The 24,925-nt window shown below is 30.5% G+C and overlaps 1 protein-coding gene across 2 annotated transcripts in view; it reads left to right on the top strand.

Moving 5' to 3' along the window:
• The first annotated feature begins 2,728 nt into the window (after positions 1-2,728).
• The window catches only part of LOC140441063 (general odorant-binding protein 83a-like), a 59,040-nt gene continuing 36,843 nt past the window's right edge, over positions 2,729-24,925 (top strand). For both annotated transcript variants that reach the window (XM_072531493.1, XM_072531501.1), the window contains exons 1-3: positions 2,729-2,837; positions 14,089-14,164; positions 17,275-17,363. In XM_072531493.1, coding sequence (XP_072387594.1) covers positions 2,778-2,837; positions 14,089-14,164; positions 17,275-17,363 — 225 coding nt within the window. In that variant the 5' untranslated portion in view covers positions 2,729-2,777. The remainder of the gene's footprint in view (positions 2,838-14,088; positions 14,165-17,274; positions 17,364-24,925) is intronic.

Here is a 24,925-nt window from a genome sequence, read left to right as displayed (position 1 = left end):
ACTGGGGCATTTGTCAAATTTACTATAATGGAAATAGATGGTTCTAAATTAAGTAGTTCGAAAAATGTCCCAGCTAGTACTAGAACCACTTCAGAAAGAACCTGGTAATTACTATTTTTTTCTATGGTTACTTTAAATTTTTGAAAAATTTCCTTTCCAATAGTACCTTTAACGTTTTGACATAACGACTAAAATTCTTTTATTACAACTGTACTCTCTAACAATGATAATTTGGAGGATTCTAATTGAGTTCTAGTTTTCTGGACAAAACTTTAATTTGATTTTATGAATGACAGTTGCTGTTGGAAGATGTTATTTTCGAAGGCTTGCTTAGCTTCCAATAAAGATTGGCAACTATCATCCGTTAAAACGCTATTTTTTTTTTAAATCAACAAAATGATCAGAATAGAAATTAGCTGCTTCCAACTATGTTCCCCAACGTGTTAAAATGGGTTGCGGTGGCAGTGGAACAGCAGGAAGCATATCTCTGTAACATTGTATTCTTACACAGGTGATTTCAGGAATACCTTTTTGACACTCGCTATTAAACTGTTAACTAGTGGAAATTTTTTTCTTACTTCCTCCTCAACTCTGTTTATTCCATGCGCTAAACAAGTGACATGTATTAAGTTTGGATAAAATATTTTTAAATTTTGTCCTGCTTTCACCATATATGGTGCAACATCAGATAAAATAAGCAATAATTTATCATTAGGCATAGCAGCAGGAAGAAAAAAGTTTGCTAATGCTTCTTGTAGAAACCGTGATATTGTTAGAGCGTTGGTCTTTTCCACTTGCTTACAGGAAATTAAATACGATTTTGGAAAGGTTTCATCGCTAAGTACACCAATCAATAAGTGCACAATGTATCTTCCTGACGAGTCAGTGGTCTCGTCCACACATATGTAAAAGTAATTATTACTTATTTCGGCTTTTATGTTGTGGATAACTGAGGAGTATAACAAATTGACATTATTTCTCTTTAGAGTTCGTTCACTGGGAATGTTTTGTTTCCAATATTTTTTTAAAGAAGAACTAAAGTTTTCATTAGATAATTTTGAAAGCGGTATATTAGAAGATACTAATGCACGACACAAGTCTTCGTTAAAAGTTTTTGTTTGGTTTGTTTTTTGGAACTTGACTGAAAGCACTTGGACACTGAAGGTTAATATTTTCACCAGATGTGATTTTTACTTTTTTAGCTAAATGTTTCGCGGTTCTGACATGCTGATCTATTCGAAATTTTTTTTTAAGATGAAATCTAAAAAAGAATATAAATATTCTATAGTTGTACCCATTTTTAAAATCTAAGATTATAGAAATAAACTAAAAATGAACCGTTTTTGCATAACAATTAAAATATTTAAATTAAATCAAATAAAAATCGGTTTAGTAATCTTGAAAATGTCAAGAAATGATTGTGCAAGAAGGAAGGACCCCCAAATATTTACAAGACGCTCTAGGTCTTTTCTGTGTACATTTAAAGAAAAAATACTGAGCATAAATTAAAAGCACTTGATTAATTAAGTCCAATATATGATATGTTTTTGTTTTTAGTAAAATTAAAGCAAACTATGCTATTGTCAGAAAAAAAATGTTAGCGACCTTTCAGTAGACTAATAAATGATATGAATTTTAAATAGGTATCCTATTTTTTATCGCAAGGAGTTTAAAAAATTCTTGAAAAAAGAAAAAAATACATCGATTTATTGCGAACTAGCCTTGTGTCGGTACTTTTTTTAAAATAATCTCCAATTTTAAAATATTTGTACCACCGTGTAAATTTTTAAAATAAAATAAAAAATAATACGTATGTACTTACGGTTTTTCAATTTTTTTTTCGTTTTTTTTTCACAACATGAGCAATAAACTTTATCCATATCCATAGATAGCTCTTTGTAAGGTTTTATTCAAGTTGAAACATTGCTTATTTTCGGCATTTTCAAAGCACAATAATTATTTACAGTTAGAAATGCACGTTGTTTACGCCTCCAATTTTACAACAATAGAGAAACCAAGTGAAACTGACCGTCAAAATAAAAATTTTTACCTAGAGATATAAACTGGAAAACACAAACCCTTAATTCCAGGACAAAACGTGACAAAACTATAAGCCGCTGTCTTTTATTAGTTACTATACCAAGAATTTGAATACCAATTGATTATAAAACAAAATTAAATATTGGCATTTTCATGGTATCTGTAAGTTTGAATATAAAAATATATAGTTAACACCAAATTTTCAAATAATATGCACTTTATGCTCACTTTTATAAAAATATGCAAAATTTGACATTTTTGCATTTTTTATGCATTATATGCAAAATATGCAATTTGCATATTTGCCTAAGTGTAATTATAAGTTTATTAATACATGGGAAACACCATCGACTAAGATCTTAGTTTATACAACCAAGTTCGTGTGATTATTAAAATTTTTTGGACAAATCATAAAAAAAACCATTATTAACATTATTGATAGAATAAATTTTTGTAAAAATTTATTTTAATCCCGCTTTAGTATACCGAATGCTACAACCTCTTCGCCTTGTGCTTTGAGATTCAGTAATTATACATTTAAAATTACTCATAGCTCATAATCTGCATGTATTGAAACAATACACAATTAATAAAAGTATAAATATATGCATGCATACATTTCCAGCCAAAGTAGCTATTAAAATTGTCACTAATTGAACCTTTTCCTTATGATAAATTCTCCTCAAACTCGAAGCAGATTATAGTGGTAGTGAGAAGTTCGAGAAAATACAACTATAATGGTGGAACGATTGCTTTTTTGTGCTATTGGATTACTTTTTTTAATATTTAACGTGAAGGTAGGGCAAACGTGTTACAAATATTTGAATATTTTTCAATAAATATTAATTAAATTAGTTCGGAAGCTTTTGTTTGTTGAGACTCATTCTTTCTTCTACTTCATATGCCATGTCCGCTACGAAGCGGACAGCAATTTTGACCCTAAAAGCTGCTGCTCAGAACAGTTAAATATAACTGGAAGCGAACCATTTTCTGAGGTTTCTCAAAGAATACATTCTTTTTCTTCTTCTTCAATTTTATCTGCATAATCACTTGTAACAGTTCATATTTATTTTCGCGTTTATCTGTCTTAGTTTAATTTTCATATTTTAATAGTCAATATGACCTCTTTTTGTTTGTTCATCGTGTCCAGTACTTCTTGGTTAGTTTAGGTTAGATATAATATCCCATATATTAAATGCTTCCAGCTTATTCCATTCTATGGATCTACAGTCCAAGTCGAGCCCTAGCTTCCTTTAACAAACCTCTCCATTCGTTACTGTCTGTAGCCATTCTCCTTCACGATCGACTTCCAAGAAGATTTCTTGTGTCCTTATTCACATTATGCTACCATCACTTTATCGGTCTTCCAATTGGTCCTTCCCCTGCATTCTTGCATTCAACTGTTTTTTTGGAATTCTGTTTTGTTGCATCCTAGCTCCAGCTGATTCATGCATTGCTTATTTAGCGTCCACACCTTTACCACATACAGCAATACTGAGAGAACGTAATATTTAAGCATAAAAAGAGGTTTAAATCTTTGTATGTAGGTATATTTAAAAAACACTTAGAAGGGCTACATCAAAATAACAAACGTTTTCGGAATAATAATGCCATCATCAGGTTAAAAGCAGGTTAACATGCCTGAGCCACCAAAATATTAGGGTAAAACCCTTTATAAAAATTAAAGTTACCAAAAAATGTACATGCTGTTGTTAAAAATGAATAATGTTTAATATTTTATTAGATTTAACTTCAGGCAACATACATTAAATACAGTGTATGTACAGTGTGATTATCTGTGTGATATCCAAGTACAAAATTTTCTCATTTTTTTTAATAGAACACCTTGTATACTAGTATTTTATGTTGAAGAAAATATAACAACTTTTCTTTTGGTATGAGGTTATAAATACCTAGTGTTTAACATTTTGTAGATATTTGAAGTGTAGTGCAGTGTAGTGTAGTGTAGTGTAGTGTAGAAGTGTAGAAGTGAAGTGAAGTCCAGGGCAAGAGAAGTGTGGGAAGGATAAGAATCTCATGGTTGCGTAACTTCAGGGAATGGTACGGATGCACATCAATCGAACTATTCAGAGTGGCAGCATCTAACATCAGAGTTGCCATGCTGTTTGCCAACCTCCGTCGCGGAGATGGCACGTAAAGAAGAAGATATTTGAACAAGAACTATAGATTTTATGTTGTTGCGTACTTTTTTATAAAATTTTTTTGCAAAAATAAGAATTATAATCTCATTTCAGAAACATACATTAACCCTAAATATCCTAAATTATTATATTTTTGGAAAATCATATATTTTATGGTAAATTATTGTTCGTATGAATCCTGTAGTCGAGTTTCTGAGCTTATGTTCAAAACAAAAATTAGCTAAAAGAGTTATTAGCTGTTAAATATATGCAACTCTAGGACATCATCATCTTTGTCTCGACAATCCTCTGTGCATCTTGGCCTGCTCTAAGATTCGTCGCCATTCTGTTCGGTTTCTGGCAACATGTTGCCATCTTCTGACTTTTAGGACATACAGGAAGAAAATAAGAAAAAATGCTAAAGGTATATTAAATTATTCATTTAAGTTGAAGCATGTTTGAAATTTCTTTAAATTATTCCTCTTAAAAAATTACTTTCACGCCGCCTATGTCTCTATATTTTGTTAAAAGCCTTAAAAATAACCCAACAGCAACGAGCGATTTATTACGCTTTTTTTTAACAATAAAATATTTCGCCAAATGTTCCCTGTTCTTTTTACACCTCCTGCTACACAGGTAAGGTTTACCTTACCTGTGTAGTCACCTGTATATATAATAGCTTGTAGCAGCCAGTTTCAGGCCCATAGCTTATTCTCTTCCACCTTCTTCTGTCTCTAGCTTCTTTCCTCCAATTTTCTATCTTATTTTGTTTGTAGATCTTCCTAAACTGATGACCTCCATCTATTCCTTGGTCTGCCTCTTTTCCTCTAATCTTTCAGTGTTCTCCATGCTATCTTCTTTACTTCTCTACTGTCCTCCATTCTTAAAATATGACCTAGCCACTGCAATCTTCTAGCTTTGACAGAATCGCTTATTCTCCTTCCGCCGAACATTTTATAAATTTCAGCATTTATTGTTTTTCGCTTCCATCCTATTTCTATCAACTTTCCTCCAAAAATTCTTCTTAATATTCTTCGTTCCCATATTTCAATTTTCTGTTGTAGTTTCTTTGTTAACACCCATCTTTGTTAACCCTTCGTTAGACTAGGTTGCAGGATAGTTGTATACAGCGTTATTTTTGTATTTATCGATACCTCTTTCGATTTTATTATTCTTTGCAAACTGCCTGCACACCTGTTTCCTTTTATATTCGTAGATCTATTTCCTTTTATTCTTCGCATTTACTTGCCACAGGAACTTCCAGATAGATGTACTCCTCCACCTCTTCAATTTCCAGAATTTCTCTCCCTAATGCAATTTCCAGATTTAGTTTTCTGTTTTTCTTTTGCTTTTTCTTTAGCTCCATGTATTTTGTTTCATATATATTTATCTGTAATCCTATATTTCCTGCGGCATCTAGAAGATTCTTAGCTATTTTTTCTAATTTTTTCTACTCCTCATCATCAAGTACAACATCATCAGCAAAGGCTAGATACTGGTGACTCTTTTCAAGGGCCAAATTAAACAGCGTGGTGGATAGAGGATTCCCTTGTCTTACACCTGTCTGTATTGGCTCTAAAGTATTGGCTCTTCTGTCCATGAAGTGTGGTCACCTGTACCTATAAAAATTGACGGCATAGTTTCTAAAGTTGTTATTACATATTGTAGTATTGATTTATATGTGATCCATGATGGTTCAAATGACCCCTTAAAAATGTCTCATGTGCTTATAGTCTATAATTATTTACAATGTAATTTGATTTAATGTTTCTTTATTTATCTTTCACAATTTGTAAAGGTTCAAATGTAATAGAAAGTTCCAATATAATAGAAAAATGATTATTATGCGATTTCATAATCGGTACAGTATTTTTGATTTCAGTCATGTTTATAAAATATTTCTGTATATTGTATGTATATTTATATTTAGATAAATTATATCTACTTCCTTGTTTTAATAATAATTTTCATTTGAAATTGAAACTTGTGTTCTTCCGAATAATAACTGATTGGAAGTTTTTATATATAAAATTGTCTAGTTCTTATATTTTCCGCATTCTGTTTTCTGATTTTTTTTAACATACTTCTTCAAATAATTTCTATAAATCTCTTATTTTATACAGGGTGGTCAACTTTTGTAACAAAGTCCGTTATATCTGTTATTATAAGAGTTTTCCAACAAAATAAAGAGGTAGCTGTAAAATTTAAAAACATACAGGGTCTTCAATACCACTGTACCGTATAAAAGATATAAATTCGCTTTACTTCCTCGTTACAACAAAAAAATTTCAATAAAAATCGTAACAAATTCAGTATCCTGTTTAAATAAAAATAGGTACAAAAGCCAAAATCTGTAATATATGTACCCATAGTTTTTAAATGATTGTCCAAATTAATAAAAATGATTGATTTGCTAATACGTACTAAATCTAATACAGGGTAAGTCAATACACAAATTCATTATTTGCTCAATATTTAAAATGCACCACCCTGTATTTTATAAACCATCATAAACTTAAATCAATGTAGTTTAATTTGTTTTAAATATTTTCTATGCCAATACTTAATAGTTTTAGAGATATTTTAAATTGTAGTGGAAAAAGGAGGTTTCATGAATTAAATTTATTATTAGTATTTATTATTTAAAAATATCAATTTCTAAACAAAAAAATCTTTGAAGTGGAAATTGGAAAGTCTAAATAAACATATTTAACTCTACAACGGTCGCGCCTAGTCTGACAGACCCTGCTCTGGGGAATTTTGGAAAATCTTGGAGAAATCTGGGAAAAACTTAAAAATAACATAATTAACGCAACAACAGAATCACTTAGAGAGAGGAAAGTAACGAAGACTAACATATAAAGAAAGAAAATTCAAGGATTTAGAAAATAACTTAAGACAAAAAGAGGAAAAAGAAGAAAATCTTTTTACAATACAGAACGCAACAAACACAACAGGCATATAACCACTATAAACGAATCAGAAATGAAACGAATGCTTTAGTTAGACAAATAAAAAGGAAATACTAGCAGAGCTTCTCAAAGCAGATGGAATACGAATTCTACAATAAAAAATAATAGAATTAAATAGAATACCTCAAGAATATCTGGAAATCAAGCATTCTAATACCTCTCTTCAAAAAGAGAGACAAATCGGACACGGAAAATTATAGAGGAAGTAATTTAATAAACACAACATTAAAATTTACAACCAAAGTGATAAAAAATAAACTGAATAGAATTATAACACTAGCAGAAGAACAACAAGGTGTAAGGTCAGGAAGATCATGCAATGACGCTATATTTATAATAAAGCAAGTGCAAGAGAAATCATCATTACCACAAACTGGCATACCTATGTATTAAATTAAATACCGTTATCCACTTGTTGTAAAACATAATAAAAACAACGCAATAAAAGTAAAGGTAGAAGAAGAACTGACCCTATTCAAGCTGGCAATGGGATAAGACAGGGGATTCCCTTAGTCCTATATTGTTCAACCTGAGTAAGAACTAAAAAGGTTACCAAATGGGAGAAAAACAACTTAAAATAATTTGCTATTTAGACGACGCAATACTATTCTCTCAAAGTAAAGATGATTTACAACGTATGCTGCACCAATTTAATATAACCGCCAGAAAATTTAACATGTTAATTTCCCCACAAAAGACAAAATGCATGTTTATAGCTGCAAATTTACTAAGATGTAAATTGTAGCTGAAAAGGTCAGATAATAGAACAAGTGATGGAGTTTAAATATCTAGGCATCACAATTTCTAACTAAGGAAAGCTCGAAACAGTAAAGAAAGATCAAGTTAATAAAGCAAACAGAGCCGCAATTTACCTGAATGAATTATCATCTTCATCATGCAACCTCTTCTGTCCACTGATGGACATAGGTCTCTCCCATTTTTCGCCACTCTTCACGGTTCTGTGCTTTTTATTGCCATTTCTTGGATATTCGTCTAATGTCGTCCATCCAGCGTGTTGGTGGTCGTTCTCCGCTGCGTTTGTCTTCTCGTGGGGGCCAGTTAATTAGTTTTCTGGTCCATCTTGTGTCTTTCAGTCTCGCTATGTGACCTGCCCAATTCCATTGCAGCTTGGCTATACGTTCGACGACATCACTGATACCTGTTCTTTTCCTTAAGTCTTGATTCCTTATTTTGTCTTTTTTTGTTACGCCGAGAATTGATCTTTCCATGCGCCTTTGTGCCACTCGCATTTTTAGTGCTGTTGTTTTTGTGAGCCTGAGAGTTTCTGCTCTGTATGTCATAATAGGAAGAACGCATTTGTCAAATGTCTTCCGTTTCATAGCTATCGGCATGTTGCTCTTAAAGATGTCTCTAAGTGAACCATACGCCGCCCAAGCAAGTGTTATTCGTAGTTGGAATTCGCAGGTCTGGTTGTCCTTGCCTATTCTGATTTCATGACCAAGATATATGTACTTTTCTGTCAATTCTACCACTTGATTTTGGATGGTTAGGTGTTCGCTGGGAACTAAATTTGTCATAAATTTGGTCTTACTGATGTTCATTTTTAGACCTATTGTTGAAGATACGTTTTCTAATTCTTGTAACATTTGTTGTGCTTCACCCAGATCTTCGGTATTAAGTACTAAGTCGTCGGCAAAACGCAGATGATTGAGCATTTCTCCATCTATTTTTATTCCTCTATTTTTCTACTTTAGCATTTTAAAGGCGTATTCGAGGACCGTTATAAATAATTTAGGTGAGAGAATGTCGCCCTGTCTCACACCTCGCTTGATATGAATTTCTCTGGTGGTTTCATTTAGTTTTACACGCATTGTGGCGTTTTGGTATAATGTTTGTACTAGCTTTGTGAGTCTGTAATCTATTCTACTATTGTTCAGAGCAGTTATAATGCTGTCTAATTCCACAGTGTCGAAGGCTTGGTGAAAGTACGAAGATAAGTACCAGTGGTCTGTTATATTCTAGCGACTTTTCTATTAAGGTTTTTACTGTTTATAGGTGATCGTTTGTTCCGAATTTTGAGCGAAAGCCAGCTTGTTCTCGGGGCTGGTAGAAATCTAACTTTTTCTCTAGTCTTGTCTTAATTATTCGGGTAAACATTTTATAGATGTGGTTCAATAAGCTGATTGGCCTATAGTTTTCTAGGTGCGCCTTGTCTCCTTTCTTGTGTAGTAAAATTATTACTGCATTGTTCCATGTTTTTGGTATGCAACAATCTGTTAGACAAAGGTTAAACAACATTTTTATTTGGTTGAGTAGGGCACGTCCGCCCATCTTTATAGCTTCTATTACGACTCCATCTTCTCCTGGCGCTTTGTTGTTTTTCATCTTTTTCATTGCGTTCTGGATTTCGCTTAGTGTGATCTCTGGCATGAGCTCTGAACCCTGGTTGATAATTTTGCGTGATGCGACGGCTTCCAAGTTCTTTTGGTCTTCTCTTTGGCTTGTGTATAGTTATTGATAGAAGTCTTCAACTATGTGTAGTAGTTCTTCTCTATTTGATGTGGGGACTCCTTCTTTGTTCTTTAGTTTGTGTATTTCGCATTTTCCATTGGTTAGTCGTCTTCTCAGGACTTTCAGATTTTTATTCTCTTCTATAGTTTGCTGGACTTTTTCATTCTTAAATTTCCTTAAATTTTTCCTTATAGCTTTTGATCCTTCTTTGTTTATTTTTCGCAGTTCTTCTTCGTCAATGCTTTCTTTTCCTTTGATTTTTTTTATAGTTTTCATTAGTTGCTTTGTCTCAATGGTTATTTTTTCGTCTTGGCATCTTTTAGGGCAGCATCTGAATGAATAAATATGGAAAAAACACTTAAAAAAATTTGTGGTAAAATACTATAAGACAAAGCTAGAAGTACAGATGTACGACGTAGATGAAATGTGTAGAACATAAAGGACTAGATAAGAATAAGAAGAGAAGTATAGAATGATCATATAATCTAAATGACAACAAATAGAGTAGTAAAGACAACAAGAGACGGATGTCCAATAGGAAGACGACCAGTAGGAAGACAACGAAAACAATGTAACGACAACCTACTAGAGACACATTGAAACAAAGACAGAGTCATGACTACATACATAAAAGAAGAAGAAGAATCCCAATAAATATGAAATGGAGAGTTTTAGTTTGGTCAGTACTAAAATGCGTTATACAACGAACTTGGAAATTTATTCTCGACAACAGCCGGAAGGGCCACGTAGGGTTTAAAATATAGTGCACAAACTATCGTGGAAAGACTATTTATACCAATATCTGGTACATCGCGCAATATTACATGTGATAATTGGTTTATCTGCTTTAGATTGATAGCATCACTTCTGTAAGACCATCAGTTAACTTTTTTTGGTACGTACCGTCAGGAAAAACAAACGGGTAGTGCCTATAGAACTTGTCAACCCAAAGGCGCAACCAGTATTTAGCAATATGTTTCGGAACAATAGTTGTGTCGCATATTCTTAAAAAGGGAAAAAATGTTATCCTGGCATCTTCAATGCATCACGATGACCAAATTGATCCAGAAACTGATGGGAAATATAAACCTGATATTATTTCGTTTTATATTTAAACGAAAGCTGGGGTAGACGCAGTTGATCAACATTGTTTAAACTACGATGTTTCAAGAAACACCAGAAGATGGCAACTGGTTAATTTTTATACGTTAATAAATGTTGGGGCCATAAACTCATACATAATATACCTCCTAAATAATCCTAACGAAAAATGATATCGACGCGTATATTTGAAGAAGCTGTCGTTAGTATTAACAAAATCAATTAAAACGAAGCTCATTGAAAAAAATCTACCGCTCCAAGTACGCCAAAGAAAAGAAGAGGTATTCTAATTACCCAAATGTTAAAAAGAAGTGCTATGTTTGTGCAAATCAAAGTAAAACGAGATTTTTGTGTAACTTAAACATTTTATATGTCTAAAGTCTATGCTTTGCATTATATGTGCAAAAATAATTGTTTATAAACGTATCTTGATGTATATTATGATATTTTTACATCAATTTTTGTTGCATTTTATTAGTCTTTTTAGTTTGTATAAAGTAGTAATAATAAATGGTTTTCGTTTTAATTATTGTGGAGTAAAATAGCTATTTTACTTTATGTAGATGAAATGTAATAAAATACCAAATTAGTTTATTATTTATCAAAATAATTAAAATCAGTATACTCTTTTAGAAAACACCCCATAAACCAAAATTGGTATTTTTTTAAATTGAACAAACAATGCATGAAATAAATATGGGGTTTGACAGACTCAGCGCGACCACTGATTAAATTTTAAGTGCGCAACCAGTGTAAAGTTAAAACTAAAATTGTGGTTAATTCCCAATAAAAATAATAAATAGGGTTTATTTTACCAAAATAAAAGTAAAAACTTATTAACACGTTAAGCATGATGAGACAACAACGCAATGTCTCACTGTCCGGTAAACTTAGGCATGCGTGACACCAGACGTCTATTATTGACGTCTCTTGTCAAACAGAAAATAAAACGGCGTGGCTAACTGTAAAGTCACACGATAATGATAAATTTATGGGAGCCGATAATAGCCGTCTATAGAAATATCTAATGTGAACCGGTTTGGAATGTTTAGACACATTTAGTACTTACAGTCAACTGAGTGTCATCAATGAGGAGATATTGTATTTCAAAACTAAAATGGATATAAAGTAAACAAAACATTTATTAGCAAAAACTTGGTTACAAAAATAAAGATATAGTTTTATATAAATGAAAAAAAATCGCATTACTTACTGCCATTTGGTTCTTGGAGTTTTGCTTTGTGCTTCTTGCCGTCCTAAAGTTTCTTTTTTTAAAGCATAGCACACAACACATCGACCTTTAGCGTGCTCTTGTAATACATGACGCTCATCATTTTGGATGTTCTTGGTCGATACAAGCTCATGAGTTACATCTAAAAGTGTCAAGGCAAGATGCTCTCTGAATTCAGTAGTCTGCATTTTATTTTTTGTTATTTCCTTATAACACAAGTATGCAGTCACTAAAACAGAACCTAAAATTAGCTCGATCGCTAACTTCCGGTACCATTTCGTTCTCTTTCTAAGATAATGCAAATATGCTTTAAATTGATCCGAAAGATCAATATAAGCTTTGTTATAATCCGCGATGGCTTTTGGTTTTTTTATCTCTTTTCCATGGTGTCTCACTCCCACTACCTTATCGGTGTGTCAACAGCAGCACATCTCTCGTATCTTTCCATTTCATCATAACGACACCTGTACCACTTTATTGGGCAAATACTTCATGTCTTTTTAGTTTTTTGTCACAACTTCTTTCGCGTTCAGTTTTCTGTTCGTCCTTACAGTTCCAACAAGACGTGCTTTTCTATTCAATAATTGAGGTGCTAAATACACTCTAGTATAATAGTTATTCATATGGAGGGTTCGCCCTTTGTCCAAAATATTGTCCATCAAACTTATGACTACAGTCGCTGTTGCATTATTGATACCATCAGTTCCACAATACACTTGTAGATTATAGGTATATCCACCAGTTGTACAAAATTTGTACAATTTGATTCCAAATTTGTTCTTTTTATTTTTAATGTACTGTTTAAATTTTAAACGACCTCTAAAAGGAACCAATACATACATGGTCTGTTCTTGGCATAAGAACGTACTGAAATTATTCTATCAACTTATTGATCAGTGGGGTCAACTTTCTAAGTTTATCATTTGCAAAGCTCACATCCTCGTTATTATTGAAATGCCACATTTGAAGGAGTTGTTCGAATCTGTTTCTTGGCATAAGATCTTTTACCTTGTTAGCGTATAAAAAATTAGTGCTCCAATAAGTTTTTAGACGTGGTAGCTGAACTAAACCCATCTAAATAATTACACCAAGAAATATTTCCATTTCTTTGTTATCAGTGGGAACCCATCCCTTTACGTGGCCTTTTGGCTTCTGCTTTTCTCTCAACACTTGCTCGGCATAAAGATTGGTATGGTACACCATATGGTCAATAATCTCATTTGTAATAAGTAGTTGGAAAAAGTCGTATGGAGTCTACTCATATCTATCATAGAAATCAGCTTTTATTTCAATATCAACACTAGAGAAATCAAACGTTCTTAGTGAAGTACCATCAACGGGTCCCCATACTATTTGAGTATACTGGGTAGTGTTATTTTCTTCATCGGCATCTTCGGATATATTTCGAGCTATCACATCATCAATAGTTTGATCAATGTGTAACAAAATAACTGCTGTGATCCAAACATTTTTCAGTTGATTTATATTAGCAATGTCTCCAACAAAAAGAAAGATCTGAACTAAGCTTACTCACCATACTGTCGTCGTGTTTAGTTGTAAGTTCACTGGTACATTCAACTGACGGTGGATCGAGAAATTTATCTTTCAAGATTGATCGCCTCACTGGTTTCAAATTTTTTTGCACGTTTTGTAGGAATTTCTTCGTCACGTCGATAAATAAACGTCACCAAATTCACTTATTTTATCATCTTCATCAGATAACAATTCATTCCACAATGTTTGCAGTCTACATTGCTCTTATTCATAATTACCGTTAGCTATGCTGCTCTCTTGATGATTCGACTTTGAATGATCAAATGTGCGTTGTCAATGAAATCAGAAACAAACAACCAACTTGTTGACATGCGCAAAGTGTGACATCACATTCATGTCTCACCGTCTCTGTAGGCCAATATTTTTGGAAAGACGGCAAGACATTAATGTAATGTCACGAGAAAAATGATAAAAAATAAGTAAAATTTTGCAATATTGGAACTGAACTCAGAAATACATATGGAGCATTCTATTTAACAAAAAATAAAAAAAAAGTCCCGTCCATACGGAACTTTTCTTACTTAGTCCACCCGTGTTTAACGTATTAAACAATAAGTTTTTTAAAATTACTTTTTAGGGAATGGACCAAGAAATGCAGGAATTGGCTGACATGCTGCACAACACTTGCATTGAAGAAACTGGAGCTAGTGAAGGTTAGTGGTTAAAAATTGTATTCAGAAATGAATAATATATTAGTTTTTGTTAGATAGAGGAAGAAATTTAAGTGATCATTTTTTTAAAAATATAAAAATATTTGCCAGTCTGGGTTAAATTACTCTCTGGTTAGGAAGTATATGAGAGATGATAAAAAATCAAAAGAAGGAGATCCTTGCTTCAGAATTTTTTTAGTCTCTTTAAGGAATGTGGTTCTAATTTAAATCGGGATGTGGAAGTAACTTGTAGTGCTAAGATAATAATATTATGTTTTAACATGTTTAACATATTATGTTTTAAAGGCTCTGAAGATAGTAACGGTACTGTGTTGACTTCTGAGAGTTATATTAGAGGGCGTTTATTGAATAAGTTGTCTATCTAACCATGATTTACTAGTATTAGCAAAATTTTAGTAGTATTTTTTATTTCAGCTCTGTTTTTGAACTGGATCTTTTTTTGTTTTCTTCCAATATGCCTTTGCTCTCCTCCACTAAAACAATATTATCTATATATATATATATATATATATATATATATATATATATATATATATATATATATATATATATATATATATATATATATATATATATTCAGGGATTCTACAGTATTCACTGCCTTCCCTCGCTCAACCGTTTCCATCTTTCTCTGTTGTCCCATTCTCCATATTTAGGCCTCTCTTACTCATGGAGTCGTCTACTTCGTTCCTCCAGGATTTTCGGGGTAGTCCTCTTTTCCTTCTTTCTATTCTCTTTATCCATCTACTGTTGCTACTTCTTTTTACATGTCCATACCACTTTGATCTTTTTTGTTCTATATATGTTAGTATGTCTGTTTCTATTGATGTTCTTTGCTTTATTCCGTCATTACTTCTCCTATCCATTCTTGTTACTCTGCAGTATCTTCGCAGTCATTCCATCTCTGTTGCTACTACCTTATTGCTGTTTTTCTTGTTTATGATCCAATTTTCAGCCCCATATGTCATAATACTTCGCACTTATGTGTTATAAATCTGTGTTTTCGTCTTCATATTTAGGTGTCTATCTCACCATACTGAGTAAAGTTGTCGGATAGCTGTTCTTGTTTGTCTTTCTCTTTGTGTAATTTCTTCCTCTGTTGTTGCCTTTTTCGTAGTTAGAATATTACCTGCAAACAGCATTTTCCAAGGACGCCGCATCCTTCCCTTCTCAGTCTATATCGACGGTGTCACGACAGACAGGCATAAGCGCCATTGACAGTTTTTTTTTAGGAGACACAAAAAACGTTTAATATCGCTTAATATTTCTTTTTTTACATTTTTTTGGCATTTTATTATTATCGAACTGAGGCATTTTGACTTACCATATGTTAGTTAAAAAACAATTATTATAAACATGAGATATTTAACATTTTGGTGCTTACGACTTTAATGTTAGGTTCTGTGGTGTTTAAGCCTTTTTGAAAGGCGGTTACCATATTTGGAAAAAAGTATTTTGATCAAAAAATGTCGCTTAGGAACTTGTACGCCTTTTAATTTTACGGAATTATAACAAAAATGGAGAATAAATCTTTTCATTTTAAAGCATAACAATTAAGTAAAAATAATACAAATTAAACAATACACAATAATATATTTATGAGTTTCTTAGAGTTATATTGGTGTAAAAAAATACAAAAATAAAGTTAATATAATTATCACGTTATATTAAGTAAAAAACAACAAAAACTATTAAAACGTACCATTTTTTCTATATTGATAACTAAGTAAGTTGTATTATAAAACTAATAGAAATAAAATACAAATCAAAATTTGATAACAGAAAATAACATTTATCAATAACAAAACAAACTAATAGAAACGAAGGACCGATATAACAGAAAATTGAACCAGTTGATGAGCTAGAACTAATGCTGTCAATTTCAGTCTCATTTTTAAAAAATACTGTCAAGGATGATGAATCTGATTCGGAGTTTAAGAATCATTTTGTTGTATAAAATCATTACAACCTATCTTATCATTAACTAATGAACTAAATACTATTGCGGCATTATTACTACTATCATCAGTATCATCACTATCTGAGTAAGGTACAAGCTTTTTATCACAGGTTAATAAATCAGTCTCTTCTTCGGTAGTTTCATTAATATTCGAAAATAAACGGCTGTCAATATTCAAATTTGGACTTCGAGGAAAACTGAAATCCACAATGGCATCATCATCTAGAACAGAACTAGGCATTTGGAGTTCTTGTTGATGGTCTTTTAGTACAGGCTCTAAAAGAACATCATGCTTTAGCGCTTCATTGAGGACCTCATTTTCAGTGGAAAATGAACCATGGTTTTCATTATTTCCGCTGGATTGCTGCACATTGCTTTCCTGATCTTCCCAAATGGATTGCAATGCAAGATTTATTATTTTGTGCCTCCGAGAAACCATTCTCAAAACCATTTTATTTTAAATGACCAAATGGCGGTTAGATAAACGAAAAAAAAATTTCTGAAAATGCCTAACCGACAGTCGGTAAAATTGTACATTCTTATGGTATATTATGATTTCTCAAGATAAATAATCTAACTAAACGCTTAACAAAACATTAAATATTAATAATATTTCAAATTATTGTTTACCTTATTGATATAACCACGTTTTCAGACCCAAGACGTAAGCACCACCTTCCACTACGGATCTTGTCGCTTACTGATTTCGGTGTCTCATCTTTTAAGAAACTCGTTTGGCGGTTAGAAAATTCAAAGCTTGTTATAGTCGAGTTGGAATTTTTTACAGCTGCGTCATTTTAATAGTCGATAGGACGTAAAATGTATTTTATTTTGATACCAAAACATAAATTTATAAATTTTGGCGCTTATGCCTTTTTGTCGTGACGCCATCGATATATCCATAACAAAATTAAACAGATTAAACTTAGTAAAGAGCCATGAAGCAAACCAACCGTCACTGGAAAATTTTCGATCAATTCGACTCAAATCCTTACTTTGTTCTATGTTTCTTCATACATATCGTTCACGAGCCTTAAGTACTTCTCAGGTACTTATTTCTCTTCCATCCAGCTTTATAACGCTTGTCTAGGAACTGTGTTGTACGCCAAAATTAACTGTTTGTTATTTTTAGATGATATTAATAACGCAAAAAAGGGAGCATTTGCCGATAAAGAAGAATTTAAGTGCTATATCAAATGCTTAATGGCTCAAATGGCTTGTGTAAGTATAACAATTATTACATTATCTTGATATTTAATTAACAGTAATTTTTTAATCTTTAGTTGTATCGTATCTCATTTACTAGCAAACAGCTACGGGTGAAAGAACCGGGGAAATAAAAGTATTAATATATAAATTAATAATTCAATGAGAGAGCTAATGACAGTTGATCGAGATGATTAATATGCTAAATATATATATATATATATATATATATATATATATATATATATATATATATATATATATATAAATATATATATATAGATATATATGTATATATAATTATATATGTATATATAATTATATATGTATATATATATATATATATATATATATATATATATATATATATATATATATATTGTTATGATGTGTTTTTTGTTTGAATGATGAGCAATGAGTATTTTTAATAATATAATATATAGGGTTTTTATCGCGGTTCTCAAAGAATTAGCTTGTAAGTACTTTTTTAAATTATCTTTATTATAACTATTATGAAACACACATATATATCTAACCTAGTCAATGTAAATTTAAAATAAACTATCTTTAAACTGATATTCTTATAAAACTAATTAAATTCTATAGACAATCTAAAATTTAAACAAACTATCTTCAAAATTGAAATTGTTATGACACTAACTAAATTATATTAACAAAATTTTGTACCTTTCTTTCACTGAATGCCTAAATGAACTGTTTTCCACTATATAGATTCTAATCACCACTGAATGTCTTCGTACTTCAGTTATCCTTGTTTTTTGTGAAATTACTTTTTCCAATTATCAGCTTCTACCAATTTAAGATATAGTTTTCTTCACCAGCATTTATACACCACCAACCAAACCAGCAAACAGCATTTATATTTATTCTTCTTTTCAATATACCAATATCCAATTATTATAAGTTGATTTATACTAATCTCCAACCATAATATAATTTAATTTCTTCCAATATACTTTTATAATCTTCAATAATTATTTGTGTATAATTATAAATGTGCATTAATTATATGCATAATTTTTAATCTTCATTTAACTCACTATATTAAACAATTCAACTATTTGTACCTGATTCACTGACTCCAACTAACTTTCATATTTCTTACTAAACTTTTCTGACTGACTTCTTGAAAATTCTGAACAATTTACTTCACTATTCACTAACTAAATGTGTCTATTAACTTTGATAATGAACTGGCCTGACTTCTGACTAAAAACTTCCCTCTGACTAAAAACTGCCATCTTGAATCCAAATCACGGGTATTTATATCTTTTTTGGATATTCCAGAACCATCTGGTAAGAGATCATGTTCCAATTTGTTCCATTACTTCCATATAGATGTTCTCGAAAAAAATATCTGTTCGATCCACCGCCATAATCATTATTTCGAGAATGTTCGACTGTAAACAATGGTCACACTCTACACTCTGGATAATTCGTTAATGTTCCATTGATAATTTTGTTGACATTTAGGCTTTTCAGATCAGAATAAACATTTAAATTAGTAACTAACACTCTAATTTAATAAAATACACATTTCAAACAATACATTATTATAACCCCACTTTATATTCGTAAATATTCTTAAACGTCACTTCAGAGTATAAATATCTGTCTATCACTCACTGTATAGTTGGTTGCCTAGGCACATGGCTCACTTAAATCTATTTAAAACATTAAAATTACTAAAATACAACTTTTTACAATTATTATATGCTAATTTATTAAAAATGCCCTCACATAAATATATTTTTATTAAATTCTCTAGTATATAACTTCTTAAAATAATCAAATACTTTTTTATATCTAATATTATGTAGTATATAACTTATAAATTATTTTCTATAAACCGTAATTGTCACAATACCCCAAAAATAATATTTAAAATAAATAATTTACTTATTATTTTTTTAAATATTAATTTTCTCATACCTTATTAAATTTAATAAATCAATTTTTTTTTTTTATTTAAAATGTGTTAAATACATCCCTGTTCGCTGTCTATGTCAAAGCAGAGAACAACGGATCACAGTTCGGCTATTCTATGGTCAAACTGTCATGTCAAATGGAGCAATGGATGCGATATCAGAGAATAAAATATAACCTTAATTAAAAATATAATAGATATGGTGTTCTGTTTATTTATAGACAAAATCTAGGAATTATTTCCATTCAAAATAACTTCATCAATATAAATTGGTAAGTTTTTTCACTTTATTATATTAGAAAGACATTTTTATAGCAATTATAGTATCTAATTTTGTGTCTAACCCCAAATTATGATTTTTAGGGTACAAATTAATTTCCATATATACAAAATTCAACAAGTATGATGTCAAATTGATTCAAAATAATGAAATCTACCATCTACCATTTAACAAATCAAGTCTATTGAATAAAATGGATATATCAGTAAGTTATTAGTGTTATTATATTTGTGTTAAAGGTATAGAAATCATTATTCAATCTCTTCATGATATTGAAAAATGTCGTTGATATGAAATATGCCTCTTAGTCTGTTCTCTGCATCTATTAACACATAACTATTTAGTCCATTCTGATTTTCAATTGTATATGGACCTTCAAACATTGGTTGTAATTTCTTACAACGGTTTTCTTTAACATTACTTTTTCTAAGTGAACGAATTAACACTAGGTCTCCTTTTTGAAATGTGATTGGTTTTTTTATATTTCGATTTTGTCTTCTGATATATTTTTCAGCTTTCCTCCTAATTCGGTTATTCACTTTCTGCATTACTTGTTCTAACATATCCTGATTATATTCACTAATCCACTTTCTGTTTCCTATATGGCCAAACATTAAATATTCTGGTACTTCCTCTGTATTCAAATTATGTGTATTATTTAAAAAATACTCTACTTGTGGTATATGTTGCTGCCAAGTTTCGTGTTGATTTTGGCACAGTATCCTTAAATATTTTATAACTTCTTTAATATATCTTTCTGCAGGATTTGCCTGAGGATGTCTGATACTTGTAAAATGAATGTTGATTCCCTTTTTCTCACAAAATGTCCGAAATTTTTGGTTGTTAAAATATGTAGCATTATCTATTATGCAATTTCTAAATGGTCCTATTTCTTCGAAAAATTGATTAATATAATTTTAATGTTTTAACATTTGTTCTAGAGCAGGGATATAGTTTAATAAATTTTGTATATAAATCAACTATCACTAGTATATGCTTTTTTCCTGTTGGACTGAGAACTAAATTTGAAATAAAATCCATGGAAACTGTATTTAGTTTTTCATATACAACATTAGATTTATATGTGTTCTGGTTTTTGAAATTCTTTTCTTTGTTTAGTTGACATATTGGGCATTGGGTAGTAATTTCTTTTGCTATACTTATGTCATTCTTTGCAAAATAATTGTCCCTAAATAGCATCCATAGCTTTCTTGAACCAATATGCATATAATTGTTATGTAAATTTTTCAATATTTTCTTTGCTAAAGTTCTAGTTATTACATATACTTCTATGCCATTTATTATTTTATAATATAACCCATCTTTCCTAAGGACTTTTTGTTTTTCACTCAAATTGATCTGATCTCTTATAATTTCTTCTTTAGAATATAATCCAGTACTTTCTACTAATTGATTTAATCCAATTTTTATTGTTCGCTGCCCTTTTTGTGATGTATTTTCTAACCTTGATAAAGCATCTGCCACTATATTGGATTTTCCAGAAATGTATTTGATTTCAAATGAGTATTCACTCAATATTAGACTCCACCGATGTATTCTACTGTTTCCATATTTGTTATTTAATATAGATGTTAAAGCTTGGTGATCTGTTTCTATTGTAAATTCATTACCCAACAAATAAAATCTTAATTTTGTGACACAGTGTATTATACTTGCTAGTTCTAATTCTGAAACTGAGTAACCCTTTTCATGTGGCTTTGTAATTCTTGAAATGAATTGTATTGGGTATTCGACCCCATCATGTATTTGTAATAATACCCCTGATAATCTCTCTATGGATGCATCTGTTCTTAATATGAATGGCTGTGTGTAGTCAGGATAGTATATTTTCAAATTTGACAGAAAAATGTTCTTAATCTCTTGGAATGCTAGTTCTCTTCTCTGATCCCATCTCCATTTTACACCTTTTCTCAGTAGTTCAAGTAATGGAAGTTCTTTTATACTTAGATCTGGTATCATCCTTTTATAATAATTAATTATTCCAATAAATCCTCTTAAAGTTCTTAAATTGTGTGGTGTTTTATATTCCTGAATGATTTGTGTCCGTTCTGGATCCATTTCGATTCCCTTAGTGTTAAGTTTATAACCTAGATATATGACTTCTTTTTGAAAAAATGTACATTTTTCTTGATTTATTTTTAGTCCAACTTTGTCTAATCTATTTATTATAATTTTTAGGTGTTTCTCATGATCTTCAGCAGTTTTAGAAAAAATTAATATATCATCAATGTAGTGAATTACAAAATGTTCATATTGATCCAAAATATCATGAAGACATCTACATAGAGCACTGCAAGATGATTGAAGTCCAAATGGTACTACTTTGAATTGATATACTACTCCATCTATCTGAAATCCTGTATACTGTCTACTTTTTCTTTCTAGAGGTATTAACCAAAAGCTATGCTGTAAATCAATTTTAGTGAAAAATGACATTCCTGTAATTCTTCCTAGTATTCCATCTATACTCATTGGTGCTTCAAATTGCTTTTCAGTGATCTTGTTAATATTCCTTGCATCCAAACATAACCTGATTTCACCTGATCTTTTTCGTACTACTACTATGGGGTTAATAAAACGTGTGTCTGCCTTCTCAATGATCCCATCTTCTAACATATTATTAATTGTTTTGTTTACTTCTTCTCTGTATTTATATGGTATTGGGTATGATTTTGTTTTAAAATCTTTTTCTTCTTTAACTTTTATACTATGGATATAATTTTGTGCAATTCTATTTTCTTTATTGACAAGTCCCTTGTGTTGCTGCAATATGGAAATGACTATTGATTTATATTCTTCAGGGCAATTTAAAACTTTCATTATATCTTCTTTACAAATAAAATTATTCTTCATTATGTACTCATTATTCCTTGCTTCCAATTTTACGCACTCCGCCTCGTAGGCATCCATCTGCTTAAAATTTCCATTCCTTAAATATTCACTACAATAATTATTCTTTACATTCTTTTGGGACATTTCCCTATCATCAAAATACATTTCTTCTTCATAAACATCATTATTTTCTTTTAATAATATCCTATCAACTCTTATTCCTTCTTCTACCTCATCTTTCTGCATAAATTTAATTATTTGCCCTTCCAAAGTTACCATTTTTTTTTCAAAATCTATCTTTACTTTCTTCTTTTCCAATTCATCATTTCCCATTAATATATCAACACATAAATCCTTGACAATAAATCCTTGCATATTAATTTCTTTATTAAGAATATTAATTTTAAAATTGGCTAGTTTATCAATTTCACCCAACTTCTTATTATTTGCACCAACAATTTTAATTTTTGGAATCTTTATTATATCTGATAATTTTAATGTATTAAAAATAAAATTCTCCGAGACTAAAGTACTTTCTGAACCAGTATCTATCATAATCTTAATCATTTTATTTTTGGCCAAAGCATTTATATAAATTAAATTAATAGATTCAATAATTTTCTCTTCATCTAAAGAAATAAATTCAGAAGGTTTTTCATAATAGCAATGGCCTAACTTGTAATTCAGAAAGTTTACTGCACAAAATTTTGATTATTAGAATTGTCAGATTGTATCTGACCACTTGGATCTGATGTACTATGTCTTTCCCTACTATGACTTCTACTCACATTTTCTTGCCTTGTACGATTTCGTTCCCTGTCTTCGCGGCTCCTATTCCTTCGAACACAATTTACCTGTCTGTTATAGTTAGGTCGCTCTGTATTTCTTCTATTGTTAAAATCTTGTCTATCATTATTAGTACTGTTATTAAAATGTTGTCTATTATAATTACTATTGTTATTACAATTCTGTCTAATTTGATTACTGTTATTATTATTAAAATTTTGTAAATTATTACCATATCTATTATATGATTGTCTATATTGTTGATTATCATTTTTATTATATTGAAAGTTATTATTGTTTTTTCTGTTGTTATTATTACTTGTCATATTGCCTCTTTGTATTCTTTGAATAAAATTAATAAAATTATCTATTGTTTGAATATTTTGTACAGTTACGGTTTGCACAACATCAGCATCAAAATGTCTAGATACATTTAAGACTGTTTCATCCTCTCTAAGTGGTGGTTCTAAATATTTTGCAACTGTTATCAATTTCAATGCATAATCTACCATATTTGATTTTAAATTTTGATTATACTTTCCAAAATATAGAATTTCTCTAAACTTGGCTTGCTCTAATTCACCCCAATAATAATTTAAAAATTTATTTTCAAATGTTTGAAAATTATCTAAATCATTCTCAATACTAGCAAACCAAGTTGCTGCATTGTCATTTAATGTCATTCTAATATAATCTTGAATATCATTAATATTATTCACAAATCTTAATTTATGTTTTAAACTATTTATGTATACTCTAGGATGCAAATTTTTTATATTACCAGAGAATTTAATCCCAGTCTCATTTGTTAAATTTAAGTAAGGTCTCCCTATGTCTCTCATTTGTGAAATATCATCTATTCTCTGTTCCACATTTCTTATTTGATTACAATTTATTTGGATATTTTGTTGTATATCGTCTAATTTTTCTTCTGTGTTTCTCCTGTCTTCGTTAATTTTTACTTCTAAGTTACATTTCTGTAACTCTATTTTCTGTTCAATATCTATCTTATTATCTTGAATAATCCTCTTTACTTCTGTCCTCTCATTGTCTATCCTTTTCTTGTAGTCATTCCGTATACTTTTTATTTCATTTGCTACTTTTTTCTCTGCAGCTTCAAGTTTTTTATCCATTTGTTTTACAATTTTATTATTATTATCTTCTATTTTCTTTTCTAATTTTCTATAATTCTCTTCCAATTTCTGTTCCATTTTTTTCATGTCTTCTTTGACTTCTTTTGAATTCTCTTCCAATTTTTTTATGTCTTCTTTGATTTCTTTTGAATTCTCTTCCATTTTTTGTTCTATTTTTTTCGTATTCTCTTCCATTGTCTTGTTCATTTGCATCATTAATGACATCAAAGCTGCCATATTGACATTTTCCTCTCTTTCTGGATTCATTTCTGCAGTATCTTGTGGAACTTGAACTAAACTCTCCTCTTGTATAGGTTGTGTTTCTACTTCCACATCTTCTTCATTCTTTTTACTTCTTGTACCTTTCTTTCCTTGAGACATTTTGAGACTTTACTTGTTCAAATATAATTAAAAATAAAATCTATAATTTTTTCTTTCTACTGATAATTAATTTAATTATATGAGAGCACTTATCTTCCCAAACTAATTCTTTTAAATAGAGAGCCACCGCGTTGGGTGCCAAATTGTTATGATGTGTTTTTTGTTTGAATGATGAGCAATGAGTATTTTTAATAAT

Source organism: Diabrotica undecimpunctata, chromosome 1, assembly GCF_040954645.1.
Source record: "Diabrotica undecimpunctata isolate CICGRU chromosome 1, icDiaUnde3, whole genome shotgun sequence".
NCBI classification, from domain to species: Eukaryota; Metazoa; Arthropoda; class Insecta; order Coleoptera; family Chrysomelidae; genus Diabrotica; species Diabrotica undecimpunctata.
This window is presented reverse-complemented; position numbering and strand designations above follow the sequence as displayed.